This window comes from Ovis aries, chromosome 9, assembly GCF_016772045.2.
Source record: "Ovis aries strain OAR_USU_Benz2616 breed Rambouillet chromosome 9, ARS-UI_Ramb_v3.0, whole genome shotgun sequence".
Classification (NCBI taxonomy): Eukaryota; Metazoa; Chordata; class Mammalia; order Artiodactyla; family Bovidae; genus Ovis; species Ovis aries.
In genome coordinates this window covers 27,807,906-27,826,281 of record NC_056062.1, presented here as the reverse complement: position 1 = coordinate 27,826,281, position 18,376 = coordinate 27,807,906, and the positions used below count along the sequence as shown (strand labels likewise).

The 18,376-nt window shown below is 50.1% G+C and overlaps 1 protein-coding gene, 1 long non-coding RNA gene and 1 other non-coding gene across 3 annotated transcripts; 1 reads left to right on the top strand and 2 right to left on the bottom strand.

Moving 5' to 3' along the window:
• Positions 1-2,454: 2,454 nt before the first annotated feature.
• Positions 2,455-2,526, bottom strand: TRNAC-ACA (transfer RNA cysteine (anticodon ACA)). Its single transcript has one exon. It is a non-coding gene; the product is annotated as a tRNA-Cys (tRNA).
• A 2,321-nt stretch (positions 2,527-4,847) lies between these two features.
• On the bottom strand, positions 4,848-7,460 carry LOC121820328 (uncharacterized). The gene is made up of 2 exons (XR_006060812.1): positions 7,272-7,460; positions 4,848-7,156 (listed from the first exon to the last, which is right to left on the bottom strand). It is a non-coding gene; the product is annotated as an uncharacterized LOC121820328 (long non-coding RNA).
• A 58-nt stretch (positions 7,461-7,518) lies between these two features.
• Positions 7,519-16,140, top strand: TRIB1 (tribbles pseudokinase 1). Its single transcript, XM_015097737.4, has 3 exons — positions 7,519-8,887; positions 11,079-11,371; positions 13,810-16,140. Exons 1-3 carry the CDS (start codon positions 8,528-8,530, stop codon positions 14,273-14,275), a joined length of 1,119 nt encoding a protein of 372 aa, XP_014953223.2. The 5' UTR covers positions 7,519-8,527; the 3' UTR covers positions 14,276-16,140.
• The last annotated feature ends 2,236 nt before the right edge of the window (positions 16,141-18,376 follow it).

Here is an 18,376-nt window from a genome sequence, read left to right as displayed (position 1 = left end):
GGCAACAGTGAGTATGTGAGGAGGTGGGAGAGAAGGTCTTCGTGGAGCTCCCAGGAATCCATCACTGGGACCAGTGCCTCTCTCTTAGACCTCAGGGGATGTGACCCTGCCCTGGCCTTCTGTCAGCTGCATCCATCCCCACACGGCCAAGGGGGTGTGCCGTATATAGCGCCTGCACCTGCTGGCCTAGACCAAATTCCAGGTACCAGAACAGGGAAATCCTCTGCCCCAATGCCCCAAACCTGCTTCTTGGGTCCAAGAGTCACTTTCCTGGGTGTTTTCCCAACAAGATCTGTTGTATGTACCTCCAGAACTGTGGGTGGTCAACAAAAGACCAAGGGCAGCACCACATATGTGGATGTTGGCACGGCTGGGCTGTGTCCTGCAGACCATGGCGTGAGGACAGGAGCTGGGGCAGAGGGAGTGGGCAGAGAAGGGACGTCAGGTCACGGACTCATTGTCACATCCATCCAGGCCTCCACAGACGTCAGGGGGAGGACCGTGAGGATCTGAGGCTTCCTGTGCTCTTAAAATTAATCGTTTAAAAAAAAAAAAAGGTGTAGGAGGAAACTTTTGGAGGTGATGGATATGCTAATGGCATAGATAGTGGTGATGGTTTCACAATATATACTTATCTCCAAAGTCATCAAATTGTATAGATATTTACACCTTTATTGTTTACCTCAATAAATTTTTTTTTTAGAAGTTCAGTCCCTCAGTCACGTCTGACTCTTTGAGATCCCATGGACTGCAGCACCCCAAGCTTCCCTGTCCATCACCAACTCCTGGAGCTCGTTCAAACTGATGTCCATCGAGCTGGTGATGCCATCCAACCATCTCATCCTCTGTCATCCCCTTCTCCTCCTGCCCTCAATCTTTCCTAGCATCAGGGTCTTTTCCAACGAGTCAGTTCTTTGCACCAGGTGGCCAAAGGATTGGAGCTTCAGCTTCAGCATCAGTCCTTCCAATGAATATTCAGGACTGATTTCCTTTTGAATTGATTAAATCATCAGGCAAAGTCAGATTTGAGGCTCTGTCTCAAAGTGACTCTTGGACCCAAGAAGCAGGTTTGGGGCATTGGGGCAGAGGATTTCCCTGTTCTGGTACCTGGAATTTGGTCTAGGCCAGCAGGTGCAGGCGCTATATACGGCACACCCCCTTGGCCGTGTGGGGATGGATGCAGCTGACAGAAGGCCAGGGCAGGGTCACATCCCCTGAGGTCTAAGAGAGAGGCACTGGTCCCAGTGATGGATTCCTGGGAGCTCCACGAAGACCTTCTCTCCCACCTCCTCACATACTCACATACTCGAATCTTAATTATCTATCTGCATATGTGTGTGCCTGTGTATGCAAATGTTTGCTGGGGGAGGGTAAGTTCTTAAAAGGTTAAGATTTTTACTGAACTTAAAAAAAAATTAAAGGGAAGAAATGTTTGGATAATCTTCCTCTTCATTGGGAATTTGGGTGGCATATAAAGCTGAAAGACCGAGGTTTGAGGTCAACCGGAAGAGGGTTCTCATTCTAACTGGCCACCTTCCAGCTGTGTGACCTTAGACAAGCTAATTAACGTCTCTGAGCCTTCTGGGGAATCTAGAAAATGGTGGTATTTAGTTTATGAGATAATTTTGAATGTTAAACAAGAGAATAGATATAAAGTTCTATTATATGGGAGGAACTCAGTAAATGTTCACTCTTTCCCAGTATTTGGAACCTTATTGTAAATACTAGTATTATTTTTCTTAAATATGTCCCGATTCCAGGCTTCCCTGTCCTTCACCAACTCTCGGAGCTTGCTCAAACTCATGTCCATTGAGTCAGTGATGCCATCCAACCATCTCATCCTCGGTCATCCCCTTCTCCTCCCACCTTCAATCTTTCCCAGCATCAGGGTCTTTTCCAGTGAGTCAGTTCTTCTCATTGGGTGGCCAAAATATTGGAGTTTCAGCTTCAGCATCAATCCTTCCAATGAATATTCAGGACTGATTTTCTTTGGGTGTGTTTACTGGTTTAGAATTTGGAGTTGGGGAGCATAACACATGTCATGTGTGGCTGCAAAGCCCTGTGTACCCTGAAGCCAAATGGTGGAATCTGGAGTCCTGGCTGCTCTGAGAATTTTCCTGCATTTTGGAATGGGTAGGGCTTCCCAGGTGACACTAGTGTTAAAGAACCCACCTGCCAATGCAGGAGACAAAGGAGACGAGGGTTCAATCCCTGGGTTGGGAAGATACCCTGCAGGAGGGCATGGCAACCCACTTTAGTATTCTTGCCAGGAAAATCCCATGGACATAGGAAACTGGCAGGCTACAATCCACAGTGAAAGTGAAGTTGCTCAGTCATGTCTGACTCTTTTCGATCCCATAGACCCCATAGAGGAGCCTTACCAGGCTCCTCTGTCCATGGGATTTTCCAGGCAATAGTACTGGAGTGGATTGCCATTTCCTTCTGCAGGGGATCTTCCCAACCCAGGGCTTGAACCTGGGTCTCCCGCATTGTAGGCAGACGCTTTACCGTCTGAGCTACCAGGGAAGTCAATAGGGTCAATCCATAGGGTCAATCCATAGGGTGGCAAAGAGTCTACTAAGCAACTGAGCATGCATGCAAAAGGCACTCAGAACCTTGCTAATGGTGTTGCCAGGCACCTACCTGGGCATGAATGAAAATGAGTCAAGCCTGAGCTCATCAGTGGCCTAACTTTATCCCCCAAAATCAATACAGATTTCCCCATATTACGTAACGTAGTATGTGCTTTCCTGAGAAGTTGGAGGTAAATCAATTTTTTTTTTCCCCCAGTTCAGCTTGTCATCTGGTGCACTTCTGGTGTCAGCTCAGTATTGTACTGAGGCTCCAAAGGGGACACACACCACACACACATGATCTTGCTTTCAAAGCACCTACATTTTACCAAACCACACCATAAACGCGCCAAAGGAGCTTGCTAATGGCATCATGTGGGAGACCCTTTTATAAGGCAAAGAACCCTTTTAACACAGGAAGAATATGACCTAGTCCACATCCTGTTTACTTGTATATTTGTATCTGTCAATTTGGATTTTCATGGTAAAGGCCTTTTCTGACTCTGGAATGTGGCAAGCTGATAATGAATATTTGTTGACTAAATGCCCATAGTTTGAAATCAAGGCATACTCATATTTGATCATCACATCTGTGTATGGGTAGATAACTCATAAGGACTTTTCACATATTTGCAGCTATTTGTTCCCATGAGAACCTTGCTGGGGAGGAAAAGCACAGGTGAGACAATTTAAGCCTATAAAGAGCAACTGGCAGGCTTCCCTCTTGTCTCAGTGGTAAAGAATCTGCCTGCCAATGCTGTGGGGGCAACTATTGAACCTGTGATCTAGAGCCCGCAAGCAGCAACTTCTGAGCCCCTGTATCGCAACTAGAGTAGTCCTCTCTTGCTGCAACTATAGAAAAGCCCGCACAGCCAAAAATAAATAAATATAAATAAAATAAAATTTAAAAAAGCAACAGGCTTCCTCAAATCAGTATCTGAAAAGTCTGATGGAAGTTCAGTCCAGACTTGGCCAGCAGGAAAAGCCCAGCAATGAAGTGATGACAATTTTAGCTCACTTGTCCCCTTGGCTATCTTGACTGCATGCCAAAGGGACAAGTCTGTCCTTCTAGACATCCAGGCTGGAGGCCCCTAAAACTTCAGCACACGCCCCCCCCCCTTTTTTCCCCATATCCTGTTTCCTTCTAGGGCTAGACATTCAACTCTTAACTCTGTGCCCTATTCCCCATGCCCCTGCCTTGGCCCAGATGCCCTGTCCATCATTTCAGGTCCTCCTTTTGGATAACCCTCTGCCCTTGAGTACATTTATTTGGTTGTCACTTAGTAAGCCCTCCCTTTATAACAAAAACTGGGCTGGGGACGGGAGATACACAGCTAAATAAGACATGGTTGCTGCCCTCTGGGACATAGCTGAGTGGACAATGCCATGAAAAAAAGCTAGACGGAAGACTCAACAGTGCTTGGGATGACATTGACATTTGACAGCAGTGCAGGGGAAATCTGGGTGGGGTTTTGAAGGATGAATAGGAGTTCATCCTATTGGCAGGGGGGAGGGGGGAATTGGGAGAAAACATCACAGGCAAAAATGCAGATGTGTGAATTAGCAAGATGTGCTTAGGTTCCTACCAGGATCTGGCATAGGTAGGGTGCTGGTGAGGAGATAAGATAGATAAGGCTAGAAAGGGAAGTAGGGCCAGAAAAGAGGGTATTTTGATTTTATCTTCTGATGGCCTCTGCCAAGTTTTTAGGCCAGGGCCTGATGTGATCAAATTTAAATTTAAGAAAAAGTACTCTGATAGCTGTGTGGGGAATGGATTAAAGAGCTCAAGGCCACATTTGGTTTTGTGCACCATTGTAACTCCAGCATCTAGTAGGTGCACTGGTAGAGTAGGTGCTTTTGTATGCTGAAAGGACGAATGAGTGACCCAGTTAGCAGCTTACTGCAGAAAGCCAGGAGAAGGTCCTGAACTCAGATCATGAGAGTGGCAAGGAGTGGATTGACATGGGAGAGGTACATGGTTTGTATCAGACAGGAAAATGAAACCTAGGCCAGGAAGTTCAGTGGAAAAAATTAAATTGCGGAACTAGTTATAAAGGTATTAGATAAACAGAAACAAAAATAGAACAAAACACGGTATGGTGGGCAGCCCGGAGATGAGCAACACATCACGAAGCAGCTTTCACTCTAGGGCTGGAGGGAGGAAATTGGTGTCTTTTGATTCCCAGGAGCCAGAGTGCCTAGAGTAAGCTAGGACCATGAAGAGGCAGAGGGCACCACGGTTGGGTCCCCCCAGGAGGCAGACTCAGACAGAGATTAGAATGCAGGAGGTTTATTATGAAAACGCCTTTGGAAGGGGAAGGAAGGAATAGGACTGGATGGAGAGAAGATCCAGGCTGGAGGCAATCTCAGGGATGAACTCAGTGGACCCTAAATGGGTGGGCTGAAACTGGGATGCCCTTCAGAGTTGGCTCAAATTTGGGCAAGGAGGCTGGACCTGTTTACTCTACAATCACCTGTCATTGGACCTCCTGGGAATGGAGTGTGAACTTGAGCAAGGTAGCCCTACTCAGTCAAGGCAATTTCCAAAACTCCCAAAAGGCACTCTCAGCGCCCCCAGCGTAGAGGGTGGGGTGGGCATGGGTGGATAAATCCTTCAGTCCTGTAGGGAGATCTTGGCAGCACCTGGTGAGAGCCACACACAGGGGCTGGCTGAAGGCAGGTAGGGGTAGCTGGGCCACAGAGGAGGTGCAGCCAGGGCCCAGAGCAGCACCTTCCCATCTTCCTCCAGGGCCTCATTCTGGGCAGAATGGGCTGGAAGCCAGTGGGCAAGGGAGCATGAGAAAAAGTCTGTGTGGGGCAGCCCCAGGGAGCTGAGCAGGGATGGCCAGGGGATGTCTCTGAGAGCAAGCAGGACTAGGACTGGACCCAGTGACAACCCAGTAGGGGACAGAAAAAAAGGTGGATTCAAGGGGAAATGACTGCCAGGGATTCTGTCCCCAGGGATGATGGTGGCAATGCCTTTCTTTTAGAAGAGGCAGTGAAGGGGGTGCACACCTTAGACAAAGAGGCTGATGGCCTTTGCTGAGTTTGCCATCCAAGTGATGATGGCCAGTGGGCAGCTCAGTCAGTTTCAGTTTAGTCGCTCAGTTGTGTCTGACTCTTTGTGACCCCATGGACTGCAGCAAGCCAGGCTTCCCTGTCCATCACCAACTTCTGGAGCTTTCGCAAACTCATGCTTATCAAGTCCTGATGCTATCCAGCCATCTTATCCTCTGTCGTCCCCTTCTCTTGCCTTCATCTTTCCCAGCATCAGGGTCTTTTCCAATGAGTCAGTTCTTTATTATCAGATGGCCAAAGTATTGGAATTTCAGCTTCAGCATCAGTGGGCAGCTCAGTGGATCTTAAATAACTGGCACAAAATTAACTTGAAAGAAGGAAAACCTCAGGTGGACTCTCTCTTGCTTACAAGATCAAGTGCAGCCTTCTTAGCAGGCATTGGAGATTTTCTCCGATGATTTCTGCAGGTTCAGCTCCACCCTTATAGCCAACCTCGCCTCTTAACTTCTACCTGAACCTTCCCCACATCCTGTCTTACCTGCCCCGCCCACCCTCCCACCTCCCCACGCCCTCACTCCTTGCAAATCTTTTACAATCCCAAATATCCCCCCAGGTCAAATGCTTTCTAGATGGAATCCTCCCTAACTCTACAAATTGTAATCTCTACTTTGAGTCCCCACAAATGCTTTAAGAGCTTGAATGCATTCAGTAGCGAATTTGACCACAGCAAGTAACTTAATCTTTGCAGGCTTCTCTGTGAAAAGGGACAAAAAATAACTACTGGTAGTTGTAAAACATCAGTGTGTCAAGCGCTAAGAACAGCGCCTGCCACGTTACAGAGTTCAATTAGTGTTAGCTATTGTTAATTTTCATCTTCTTAATCCTCAGCCTCTAGCTTAGATGCTTCATTAGTGCTTGCTGAATGAATGGAGACTTAATATGGAAAAGGATTTATCCTTAGGGCTCGATCTGGTTTTAGAAAATGAAGCATTTAGCAGAAGTACAGAAGGGACTCTGATAACAGTTATCTGTGTTCTGTGTCCAGGGACTCCGAATTGACCTGGTTCTCGAAAGAAAAGCGACAGCATCTAGGTTGTTTTTTCATGGAGCTCTGTGCAGGGTCTGACACATCTCGAGCTCACGCAAATCAGGTTGCAGGAGTGCATGCACACGCCCCGGCAGGAGCGCCTGGATGTAGGTAGTATCACTACACCCGGTCACCAAGGAACCGGGTTAGCCCCGGGGCTCTAGACCCTGCTGCGCGTGTGGAGGCTGCGGAGGAGGCACGGGGAGGGGACAGGAATTCGGAGACGGCCACGTGGGCCCCTTCCGCCCTCTCCCCACATCCTTTGTTTCCCACCGGCCGCGGCTCAGGAAGCTCTTTCTGCGAGTCACCGCGAAGGGGCGGCCGGGGAGCCGGGAGAAGCTATTTCCGTGCAATCCGGGCGGGCGGCAGGCGCGGGAGGGGCGTGGAGGTGGAGGAGAGCAGAAGGCCTAGTGTTTGCTTTTATTTCATCCAACAGAAGGTTCTATTTGTGGAAGCGAACAGACGCTGGGGATTAGAGCTGGGAGGGGGCAGGAAAAGGAAAAAAAAAAAAAAACCGTCACATACACTACCACGCATAGGTCTTCCCCGGAACTACCGCGTGGGGGTGAATGAGTGATTCCGGAATTCATCACCTTCTCTTTCCTCCCTTCCTCCGGCTACCGCCGGGTCTCGGCGACGCCTACAGCTCCAACCTGAGGTCCCCAGGCGCGGGGCGGCGAGGGGATCCCCCGGGGCAAAAGGAGTCACCCCGCGGCCGCAGGGAGCGGCGGGTGCTGGAGAACTGGTGCGCGCGCCCGCGGTCCATTGTGCTCCGAGTGAATGAGGAGCGCGCACCAATCACCGGTCGCTTCACCTCCCGCGGCCCCTCCCCTCCCGCCCACTTCCCCGGGACCCTGACGTCACGGGAACTTTTCCTCCGCCTCCTCCCCCGGCTTCCAGCGCTGAGTCCACGGCCTGCGGGAGGGCGCGCGCCGCCTCCTGCCTAGACCAGCCTGTTGAGGGTTTGGGGGGAGCTGGGGGGAATGTGTGCGCGCGCCCTAGCGGGCTCAGAACTCACCACCTGCGCCGGAGCGCGCTCAGCCCCGAGCATCCCAGCCCTCGGGCCACCCCTTCGCCCCCGCCGACCCAGCTCCACCTCCCCTTCCCGCCGCCCCCCCGCCCTTGTCCTCCCCCTCCGCTTCGGTGACTGCTCGCCCGGCGGCAGGGCCGGAGTCGTCGCAGCCACCTCATTGCACAACCCGGCTTCCCAACTGTTTACACAGCCCGGCCTGTGAGTGTGTGTGTATACAGCGTGAGTCACCGGGAGGCGGAGGAGGTGGAGGAAAAGGAGAAGGAGGAGTGCACTGGCCGGGATCGGTGCGGCGCACACACTCACTCACACTCAGTCACTCTCTCCGAGAGCGTCTCGCTCGCGCACACTCACGCCGGGAGCCCAAGAGCGCGCCGGATTCCGAGCGCCGCGGAAAAGTTGCTTTGGCTTTCGCTACGAGACTTCTTGCTCTGGGAAGTGTGTTTGCTCCGTGGCTCCAGCGAGCCCGCGGAATCCTGTGCTCGCCGCTCTGAACCTCGGGAAGGCCGGCCGCCTCTGCCTCCCCGACTGTCGGCAGCTTCGACAACAATAGCGGCGGCTGCCGCTGTTCTGCTAGGCGCCCGGAGCAGGTACCCGCGAGGATCCAGAGACCCGAGCCGGCCTCCGCGCCGCGGACGCGCTGCCAGCGTGATCCCCGCGTGCACCAGGAGCGGCTCCAGCTTTGCCCCTAGTGGGGGCAGAACCAAGCTCCGTCTGCAAACTCCATCCCCCGGGCTGGAGTAAGTCGCGGCGCCCGTCGCGCCTTTCCGGGCGGATCCGAGGACTTATAAAGCAGGGGCCGCCCCGGCCCGGGTCGGGATGCGGGTCGGTCCCGTGCGCTCTGCCATGAACGGCGTCTCGCAGCCCCGCACTCCGGCCTTGTTGCTCGCCGCCGGCCGGGGCACCCCGGCCAAACGCCTGCTGGACGCGGACGACGCGGCGGCCGTGGCGGCCAAGTGCCCACGTCTCTCCGAGTGTTCGAGCCCCCCGGACTACCTCAGCCCCCCTGGCTCTCCCTGCACCCCGCAGCCTCCGCCCGCCGCTCCAGGGGCCGGCGGCGGCTCCGGGAGCGCGCCGGGGCCCAGCCGCATCGCTGACTACCTGCTGCTGCCCCTGGCTGAGCGCGAGCATGTGTCCCGGGCGCTGTGCATCCACACCGGCCGCGAGCTGCGCTGCAAGGTACGCACCGGGGGGGCCGGGACCCGGCGGAGGTCGCGGGTGAGCGGGAACACGGTGGCAGGCAAAAGTGTTTGAGGTCTCGCCCGCCAGCGCCCGGGAGCCTAAGGTGCCGCCAGCGTTTGGGCTTGAGGCAAGGCGGTTAAGTGGATTTGAGCCCGGGAAGGCAGCATTTGACCAGGATCTCCTTACTGGGAATTGTGAGGTTCGGATGAAGTGGTATAATTTGAACTCGGCAGTCAAGAGGAAGTGCTTAATTGCTTTATATCTATTAGATATTATTTTCTTAGCGCCCAGTTTAGTGCGTGGCGCTCCATATAAGTTGTGGAATTGAAATGGATCCCAGGGCCGTGCCATTCTCCTTTTCTCATTCTCCTCGGTCCCCCCGCCCCTCGTTCTGGAAGGGCGCCCTGCAGTGGGTGCCTGCTTGGAGCTTGGAGCAGCTGGCGGCTTTCTCGCCGGGGCTGCGAGGCACCCGGGCTCAGTTGTGGGTGGTCAGGGGGCGGGAGGTCCGTGTCGGGCGCAGATCTTGGGGATTCCGGCTGGAACCCGCGATGGAACCGGAACTCTGTCTTTCCCAGAGAGCAGTCTGGGGTGGGGGGTGGGGGGGTCTTCCAGCCAGGGCTGGGAGATTTGGCCGGAATGGAAATGTTGGAAAGCCCGCGCCGGCTAGGAACCCTCGCTTCCATTCATGTCTTGATTTTCCGGCCAGCGATTTTCCTTTGAACATAAGGGATGCCATCCAATTGGAGGAACGACTAGAAACAGGATTCCCCGCGCTCTCCTCCTGCGCCAGTAGACGCAGAACATTCGCACAGTCCATCTACCTTTTGCAAGCTGGACACCCCGGTCTCAGACATTTCTGATAATCCCCTGGGCTGCTCCTTTTCACCTGAAAGATAGGTTCACCCTTCAGTTAAAGTCACTCTTGGGTTTTCTGCAACTCACCTGACCCCCCAACTTCCCTGGGCTCGCTGCTGCCATCTGCTGGCCGGCCCGAATGAAAACTCAGATGCATGATCAAGCCCAGTTTTAAAGGGGGGGAAATTCTTTTCTTCTGGGTCGCTGGGGCTAAGAGCTCTTTTGGGAGGAGTATGAGTGTGGGCTAGGGGTGGGAGGAGGGGGGCAGCGGAGAGATTTCTTCGAGCTGGTGACAGAGCAGCCAGGCCTCAGAGGTGGGGTGGGTCTGGTCGTTGTGCAACCCCTTCCAGTTCCTCTGAGCAGATAATAGCCGAATCCAGATGGTGACAGTCCGTGTGTCACCGTTTCCAGTTGAGTCTAGGATATGAGTAACCGGACTCAACAAAAGGCCCTTAAAGAGACCAGTCAGCTTCTTAGAGGAGATGCTACTGGTGTCCTGGGTGAAGGTGGGGGTGGGAATTGGTCGGGGGGCGGGGAGGGAGATAAATAAACGAATCCCTCCTGTGGGAATGTTACCTCAAGACTGCTTATACCTGAGTCAGCCCAGGCAGGTTGCTTAGGGCTGTGTTGACAGACTTGGAGTCATTTGTTCCTTCCCAGTAATGACAGAGCTGCGTGTTCTCCAGCCCCTTGCTTCCACTTGGAAGCTGCATAGTCACCACCTTCTGTGCCCTTCCTGGTCTGCAGGAGGTCATGTGTTTCCAGGGACTGCTCCTGCAGATAACAGAGGGACCTCCATCAGCCCCTTGGCACCCGCCAGTGAGCAAGGGCCACAGAGGGTGGAGACTTTAGGGCTTAGCTCTGGAGCTTGTGGAAGGCTATACAGAGAAACCATCCATATGGTGGCTCTTTGGATATTTGCTAGCCCAGAGCCCTAGATGCTTCTGGTTTGGGGGTGTTAGGGGTAGCTGCAACTGCATAAAGTGGAGTTGAAGAGCTAATGGGGGTGTGTGCATGCATGCTAAGTCACTTCAGTCATGTCCGGCTCTTTGCAATCCCCTGGACTGTAGCCCGCCAGACTCCTCTGTCCATGGGATTTCCCAGGCAAGAATACTGGAGCAGGTTGCCTTGTCCTCCTTCAGGGGATCTTCCCGACCCAGGGATAGACCCCTATCACTTATGTCTCCTGTGTTGACAGACGGGTTCTTTACCATTAGTGCCACCTGGGAAGTCCCATGTCAACCAGAGTTCCCACATTGAGAATTGCAGCCCAGCTGCTGGAAGGCAGTCTCTGCTTCTCTAGCCTCCTAAGTGGGTCCACTTCTCTCTGCAGGTGTTTCCCATTAAACACTACCAGGACAAAATCCGGCCTTACATCCAGCTGCCATCACATAGGAATATCACGGGCATCGTGGAGGTGATCCTTGGGGAAACAAAGGCCTACGTCTTCTTTGAGAGGGACTTTGGGGACATGCACTCCTATGTGCGCAGCCGGAAGAGGTTGCGGGAAGAGGAGGCCGCCCGGCTCTTCAAGCAGATTGTCTCTGCCGTCGCCCACTGCCACCAGTCAGCCATTGTGCTGGGGGACCTGAAGCTTAGGAAGTTTGTCTTCTCCACCGAAGAGAGGTGAGCGGCCTCCACAACCTCTCCTGTGCCTTTTGGAGCCGAAACGAGGGTGCAGGTTGAGCAGTTAGGGGTGGTGCGTTGGCTCAGAACAGCATCAAGGGCTTAGTTGTCCCAGAGTCAGTCTTGAGAAGTCCTCTTGCCTAAGGAGCCAAGGCCACAGCTGGGTTTCCTGCACTCTTGTGGATGTGGCCTGGGGACACCTCGGTGCATTTGTGGGATGTCACGTGAGGACAGGTTACCCTCCCCACTTCCACCCTGGGATCAGGTTTATTCCCCATTGTTGTCAGAAAGGTCAGTTCTTCTCCGGTACAAATGTCAGCCTGCCCTTCACAGCATCGATTCCTAGAGGACATTTTAAAATCCTGTTTATACTGAGTGCCTTTTTTTTTTTTTTGGTACCTAGGAAGTGTCACAGAACTGGTCAGACTGTCGTATTTGCAGAAACCTCTCCCTTTCCTTCACCCCACACTTCTATTCTGTGTCATGCTTGGCCCCCAATATTTTCTCCACTTTGTCCAGTGACTTTTTAGGCGTTTTGTTTGGATACATCTTCAGAAAATAGCCACTGTTGAATAAGAAATGGAAGCTGGATGGAATTGGTTGCTAAATATAGATCATGGCTTACCTCATAAAAGAACAAGATGAGCCTGATAAGACAATAATGAGACATTAAGATTCAGAGTTGAGGTTTCAGACAAGAGAAGTCAGGAAGCTGCAGAAGATAAACCTTACCTGGTTTTAGGAGGTGGGCCACATCCCTTGTGGAAAGATTAAGAGCAATACCACTGTCCAGTTGCACAGGTGGGTGTGCACTCTCCTGCTGTAGCTGTGCCATTTTAGCCTTAACTCCAGATCCTATGAAAATGTACACGGTTGTTGCCAGAAAACCTGGCTTTGTATCTGACCTTGCAAGAGTTATTGGAACATACTGATTAGCAAAGAAAAGCAAAGTGTTCGCAATGAAGAAGTTTCCAGTTCCTGGAACACTCTCCTTTGATATGGTGATGTATTTTCTGAAACATGCCTTACACACCTCCTTGCTTACTTTTGAAATCCACCATTGCACAGGCGAATGTCATGTGCGTGGAGTTTGGCAACCCGAGGGTTAAGCAATGGCAGGCTGACGCTAGCCCTGTAAGCAGCACAGGTGCAGGGTTTTAGTACTACAGGAACCAATCAGCGGCAGGCGGTGTGGGTTGAGTCATATTTTCCGTTTACAGAACCAATGGGTATTTTACATAACGACGGGGGAGGTCAGGCTGAGGACATACTGAAGTTAGCACATGTATACTACACTCCAGGGAACAGGAAGGCAGGAAGGAAAAAAAATAAAAAACAACTAGACCTTTAAGAGGAAAAGGAATTGACCCAGTAGCCTGTACCAAATATTTGCATCCTTCTCAACCAACGATTTACTGAAACAGGGCTAGTTCAGAGAAACTTGGGGTGGGGGGACACAGTGGCCACCAGATATTGGAGGCTCCCCACGTGGCTCTGGGCTTTGGGGGAGCCCAGGAGGCTTGAGTGGCTGGATCTGAACAGGGAGGCACCTGCAGCTTCACCTGAGAGCCTTGGCTGAAGATGTTTCAGATTGGTTGTTACCTGAACAGATGAATCCCTATCAGGGTAAACGAGCTCAGGTGGTGCTGTGCCATCCTAGGGGGGGTGTGTGCATGTGTACATGTACGTGGGCATTTTAGGCGTCCTGCATCTTTCAAACCCACCCGCTGCTTTCTTTGTCTTCTTGTCTTGGCATTCTTTGCAATTAAATATCCCAATATACGTAATTAACATTCCTCATACTTTTCCTGAGTCTAGGCCATTGTGGGCTTGGGCTCAGGTGGACAGAATTCTCTGTGTGTGTGTGTATCAATGTGAACAGGAGTGCTGACAATCCGTGTACAATATCAGTGACCTTGGGCTCCAGGTTCTGTGATGTTCTGTATTGCCAAGCATCGGTCCTAGTGACCCTCGCAGTCAGTGGCATGATAAGAGATAAGATCGGCTTGTAGGATGCTCTGGCTCTCCCTGAAGCAGTAGGATAAACTGTTCTTCCCTGGCAGCTTTTGGAGAAATGTCAGCATTCTCCTGACACAGGCTCCCACTGCTGCAACGTGCACTTAGTAGATTGTGTAACCTCTATTAGGATATTTCTTCTAAGCTCTAGCATCATGAATAGTATTTGGGGCTTTGCATCATACCCTCCACCCCAGGTGCTCTCTCAATAGTTTGCTAATTTTTATTGCAGTTTGTATTGGTTTGTGAAATCTGGAGTCTTCCTGGGTAGGTTGCAAGGCAGTGCTTACTGGATGAAGGGGTAACTGGCATTCCTTGGGCCTTTGCGTTGAGTGCCTGTGGGCCCTATTATTGGGAAGGAAGGCCTTGTTTTTCATAGCAGCTGGATCTGGAAGTAATGGCTTGTTTCATGTCTTCTACAGAACCCAGCTCAGACTGGAAAGTCTTGAAGATACACACATAATCAAGGGAGAAGATGATGCTTTGTCAGACAAACACGGCTGCCCAGCCTATGTGAGCCCTGAGATTCTGAACACCACGGGGACCTACTCCGGAAAGGCAGCGGACGTTTGGAGCCTTGGGGTTATGCTCTACACCCTTTTGGTGGGGCGCTACCCCTTCCATGACTCAGACCCCAGTGCCCTTTTCTCCAAAATCCGACGTGGACAGTTCTGCATTCCTGACCACATTTCTCCCAAAGCCAGGTGCCTCATTCGCAGCCTCCTGAGACGGGAGCCTTCGGAGAGACTCACTGCCCCAGAGATCTTACTCCATCCCTGGTTTGAGTCTGTCTTGGAACCTGGGTACGTCGACTCAGAAGTAGGAACTTCCGACCAGATTGTTCCAGAGTACCAGGAGGACAGTGACATCAGTTCCTTCTTCTGCTAATCCCCAAACCTCAGAAACCTCATAATTCTCACACATGGCATTTTCCATTTCTAAAGATGGACAGGCCTTTCGGCGTGAGGCCAAACAGACAGGTGATGGCGTGGAGACTGTGGGTGCTGAATTCAGCATGGCGCCCCTTCTTTCTCATCTTCTGGATGCGTGACTGAGGAGGTGAGCAGCGTACACTCTGATTGGCTGCCCTACAGAGTTGTTTTCCTCAGTGAACCTTCGCCAACTATCCCTTTGTTGGATTTTGGGGGGTTCCACCTCTTTTCTGGGTGGCACGGAGTATAAATATCCTGCAGCGTGTGATGGAGTGAAATGAACTTGAACACTCTAAAGGGAGAGGAAATGAATCACACAATGGCATTTTGGGCAATAACTATATTTTTAACAGGGTGACAGATTACCTGGGCCAATAAACCTGCCATCTTCAAACTGGTCCTTGGTAGCCAGGCTTTTGCTACCCCCAGCTTCTCTGATTGGAAAATTGTTTTTTCCTGGTTTGGTTTAACACTCGCCCTTTCTTCATGTTTTTGGAGCAGACTGTTTTCAGGGGCGTAGAAGCTTGCCTGAATCATGAACCCAGAATCATCTCTCCTCTGTGTCCTGCCAAGACCCCATTTGCACTAAAGCCTTCTTTCTGACCTTGAAATGAGCCCCTTCCTCTTTCACTATAAAAGCACTTACCAGCTAATGGTGGAAGAGTATCACAAAAGATTCAAGCTCCTGGCTGTTTCAGAACTCTGAGCTCAGACAGAGAGACTGGAGACTTTTAAAAAGAATTTGAGCACTTGGAAACCATTAGCTGTTTTGGTTCCCCTCAAATATGTTCGCATTTATCCTTTCCTTTTTTCCCCCAAGACCATCTCAGGGTGGAGCATTTTGTCTAGGAGAAGAAAGAAAAGATTCCTCTCTCCCAAGAGCAAGTTTTTGTGCTTCAGAGAAAGTAAATTTTGGATAGTCTTAGACGGCTCTCAGACTAACTTCCAGAATTAGTCTTTAACCACCCCCATGGGTCTGGTCTGCAGTTTTGCATGACAGGTTGTTAATATTTCATCTGTGGTGTGGTTTATGAATGCATCTGTTTCGTCGGTATGTGGAGTGAAATAGCAAGCCCCAAATCTTTAAGGTCGGAAGGGACTTTAAAAGGCATCTAGTCCAACTTCTTTCCTTTCTCTACCACCTCCCAATGTAGAAATCCCCATACCCCACCATACCCCCCAAATTCTTTCACAGGTGGGACTCCAACCTCTGTTTGAATGCTTCCAGAGATGGGAACTCACTACCTACGGAAGATAGAACTTAGAAACTGCCACTTGCATTAAAAAAACAGATGAAATATCAGTAAATGTCTCAGACAGTACTGAAATCCGGTGGTTAAACGGGTAAACCAAACATACTGTATTCTGAGAAATGGCACAAAAGCAGGCAGTCACCTTTAAGGGCTACGCCTTAGGCAAACTACTAACATGCATTGTGAGAATACCGTGTATACCTCACGTACTGTGTGCTCTGTACATACAATGTACCTTTTCTACATTCGTTGTCGTTTTCACTCTGACACTTGTTCGTCGTCTGTGTCTGTCTGAATAACCTGCGTGTCTAAGACCACGTGAAATGTGAATGATCATTGGCAATATTACCTTGACAGAATCATGGGACTTGGAGAAGGAGGACAGAGACCTCTGTCGCACTAACGCTCTCGTGGTTGCTTGAATGTTGTATCTGTGATACATGACCCGGCTAAGGACTCTGGGTTTGCTGGGGCTTGGAAACACTAGACCCTTCCTGTACATGTGTATATATGTTGAGACGGCCATTTCCGACTTGTAGAGAGATTTTAATAAATCTGGTTTCGTAAATAGGTGCAGTGACTTCTTTGGAGTCCAGTCCCCCGTTACCTGGTGTAGTTTCATGCTGTGGATGCAAAGGTCGCTGGCTTCGGGCCTGGAATCTCAATGGGGAGATGAAGAAGTAAACAGCTGATGATTATATATGACCTTTGACAAAGCTGAACCCATTCACTTTTTCCATTGAAGTAGACAAATTCATTTTGATGGGTGAGACCAATTTGGTGAATCAGGCTGATGAGGGCTGAGTTGAATTTAAGAGTTGAGAAACATTTGAGGAGGCACATAGATGAAAAAGTCTTGAGTTGTAAGAATCCCTCTGGCTTATGGTCTTTCACAGACCCTTGAGAATTTGATGAAAACTATGGACGCTTCTCAGAAAAACATCCATGTGTATCCAACTTGTAATTTCAGAGGTCCACATCCATCCCTGAAGGTATCACCAGGCCTCCTGTTGAGAGCCCAACTCCACCCTTTCCTCCCCCATTAGACTTAATTAAATTAGTTGAGGCCTTTTTTTTTTCTTTCTGTAAATGTAAAAGTGGAACTAATAGGAAAGCTAAAAGCAACATTATTTTGAATCACAAATACAGAAATTGGAATTGATTAGGTATAAAACTTCACTATGACAACAAAATCTAAATGAAGTCAGTTGGCATCCAGAGTGATTTTTTAAAAGTTTGTAAAGTGTAACACATACAGAAAACACAGGAGTGGGTGGCTCTGAATTTTCACAAACCAAACATACTGGTCTAACCTGAAGTCAGGTCAAGAAAAAAGAAACATGGCTAGGACCCCAGAATCTCCCTCCTACCCTCTTCAGTCCCACCTGGCATCCCTCCAGGGGATACCACCATGAAAGTGAACGTGTTACATCTGACTCTACAACCCCATGGACGGTAGCCCGCCAGGCTCCTCTGTCCATGGGGTTCTCCAGGTAAGAATACTGCAGTGAGTAGCCATTCCCTTCTCCAGGGGAATCTTCCTAACCCAGGGATTGAACCTGGGTCTCCTACATTGCAGGTGGATTCTTACCATCTGAGCCATCAGGGAAGCTATGGGACAGAAATTAAATTCCAGATTCTAATGGTAAAAGTTAGAATAAGCATTAAGCCATGTACTCTAGGCTTAAATGAAAAGGCAAACAGAAATTACAGATGACACAGTTGCCTTTTCCTAGGACTCAGGCTGAGATCACCCAGGAAAGGAGACCTATGACACCAAAGTTGCAACTCAGGCCTCATGACCCAGGAACTTGAGAAATGGAAAAAGCACGAAGCAAAGAATAGGCAAATGCCTGAGTAGTTAAAAAACGAGGAAGCTGGGAGTTGAACTAGGGTCATTCCATGAATAAGATCCTCAAACCCCGAAGTTTATGGATCCTCAGGACATACAGTGCAACTTCTCCCTGCCCTGACAAACCCAGGCGAGGATCAGCACGACTCCTTGGGCACACAGAAGGCTAACACTTTGGACTTCACCAGGCATTTTCATCTAAGGATTTCGAAACACTTTGCAAGCAATTAAGGTTACAACACCTCTTGGTACTGTTGTTACATGAACCAAGTGGAGGGAAATATGGATCAGGATTAGCTGGGATGACATGTGATGCCACAAATCCAGAAATTTAATCTCTCCAAAGATTGAAACAAATCTGGGGCAATCATAGCCAGTTGTCAATACATTATAGAAGATTGGAAGGAGAGTGTGCCACGCAATGGTTAATAAGCTGATCGCTTTTATTTTCCTTTACATCCTTAATGTAAATCACTCAAGTGACATTTCAGTAACTGTTTATTCATATCATACTAGAAGTTTCACTCTTTTTCTCCCCTGTTCCTTCTCCCTCTCCCTCTCCTCTGTCTCTCTCCCCTTTTATAGTCACAGCAGCCAAGTGAAACAGACAAGTCAAATATTATTTGCTCCATTTTACAGATGAGAAAACAGTCTCAAGTGTCTTTCAGCAGCTGCTTAGGAGTAAGCAGCTAAGGGCTGGGACCTGATCTTGGGTCTTTGTACTCCTTGTCTAATGTGACTGTGTCTGCACATGGCCGTTTAACTTCTGGTAAGAATGACAATTGGAGAAGATGGTTCAAGACAAATGCTGAGACTTCAGCCCCATCAGAGTCTTCAAAACAACTCAGTATATCAGTTATAAAGGTGGGAGCATTACTGAAGATGAGAGATCCATTATTCAAAAAACATATACTGGTCTCCTACCATGTGGCAGGCACTGTGGTAGATCGTT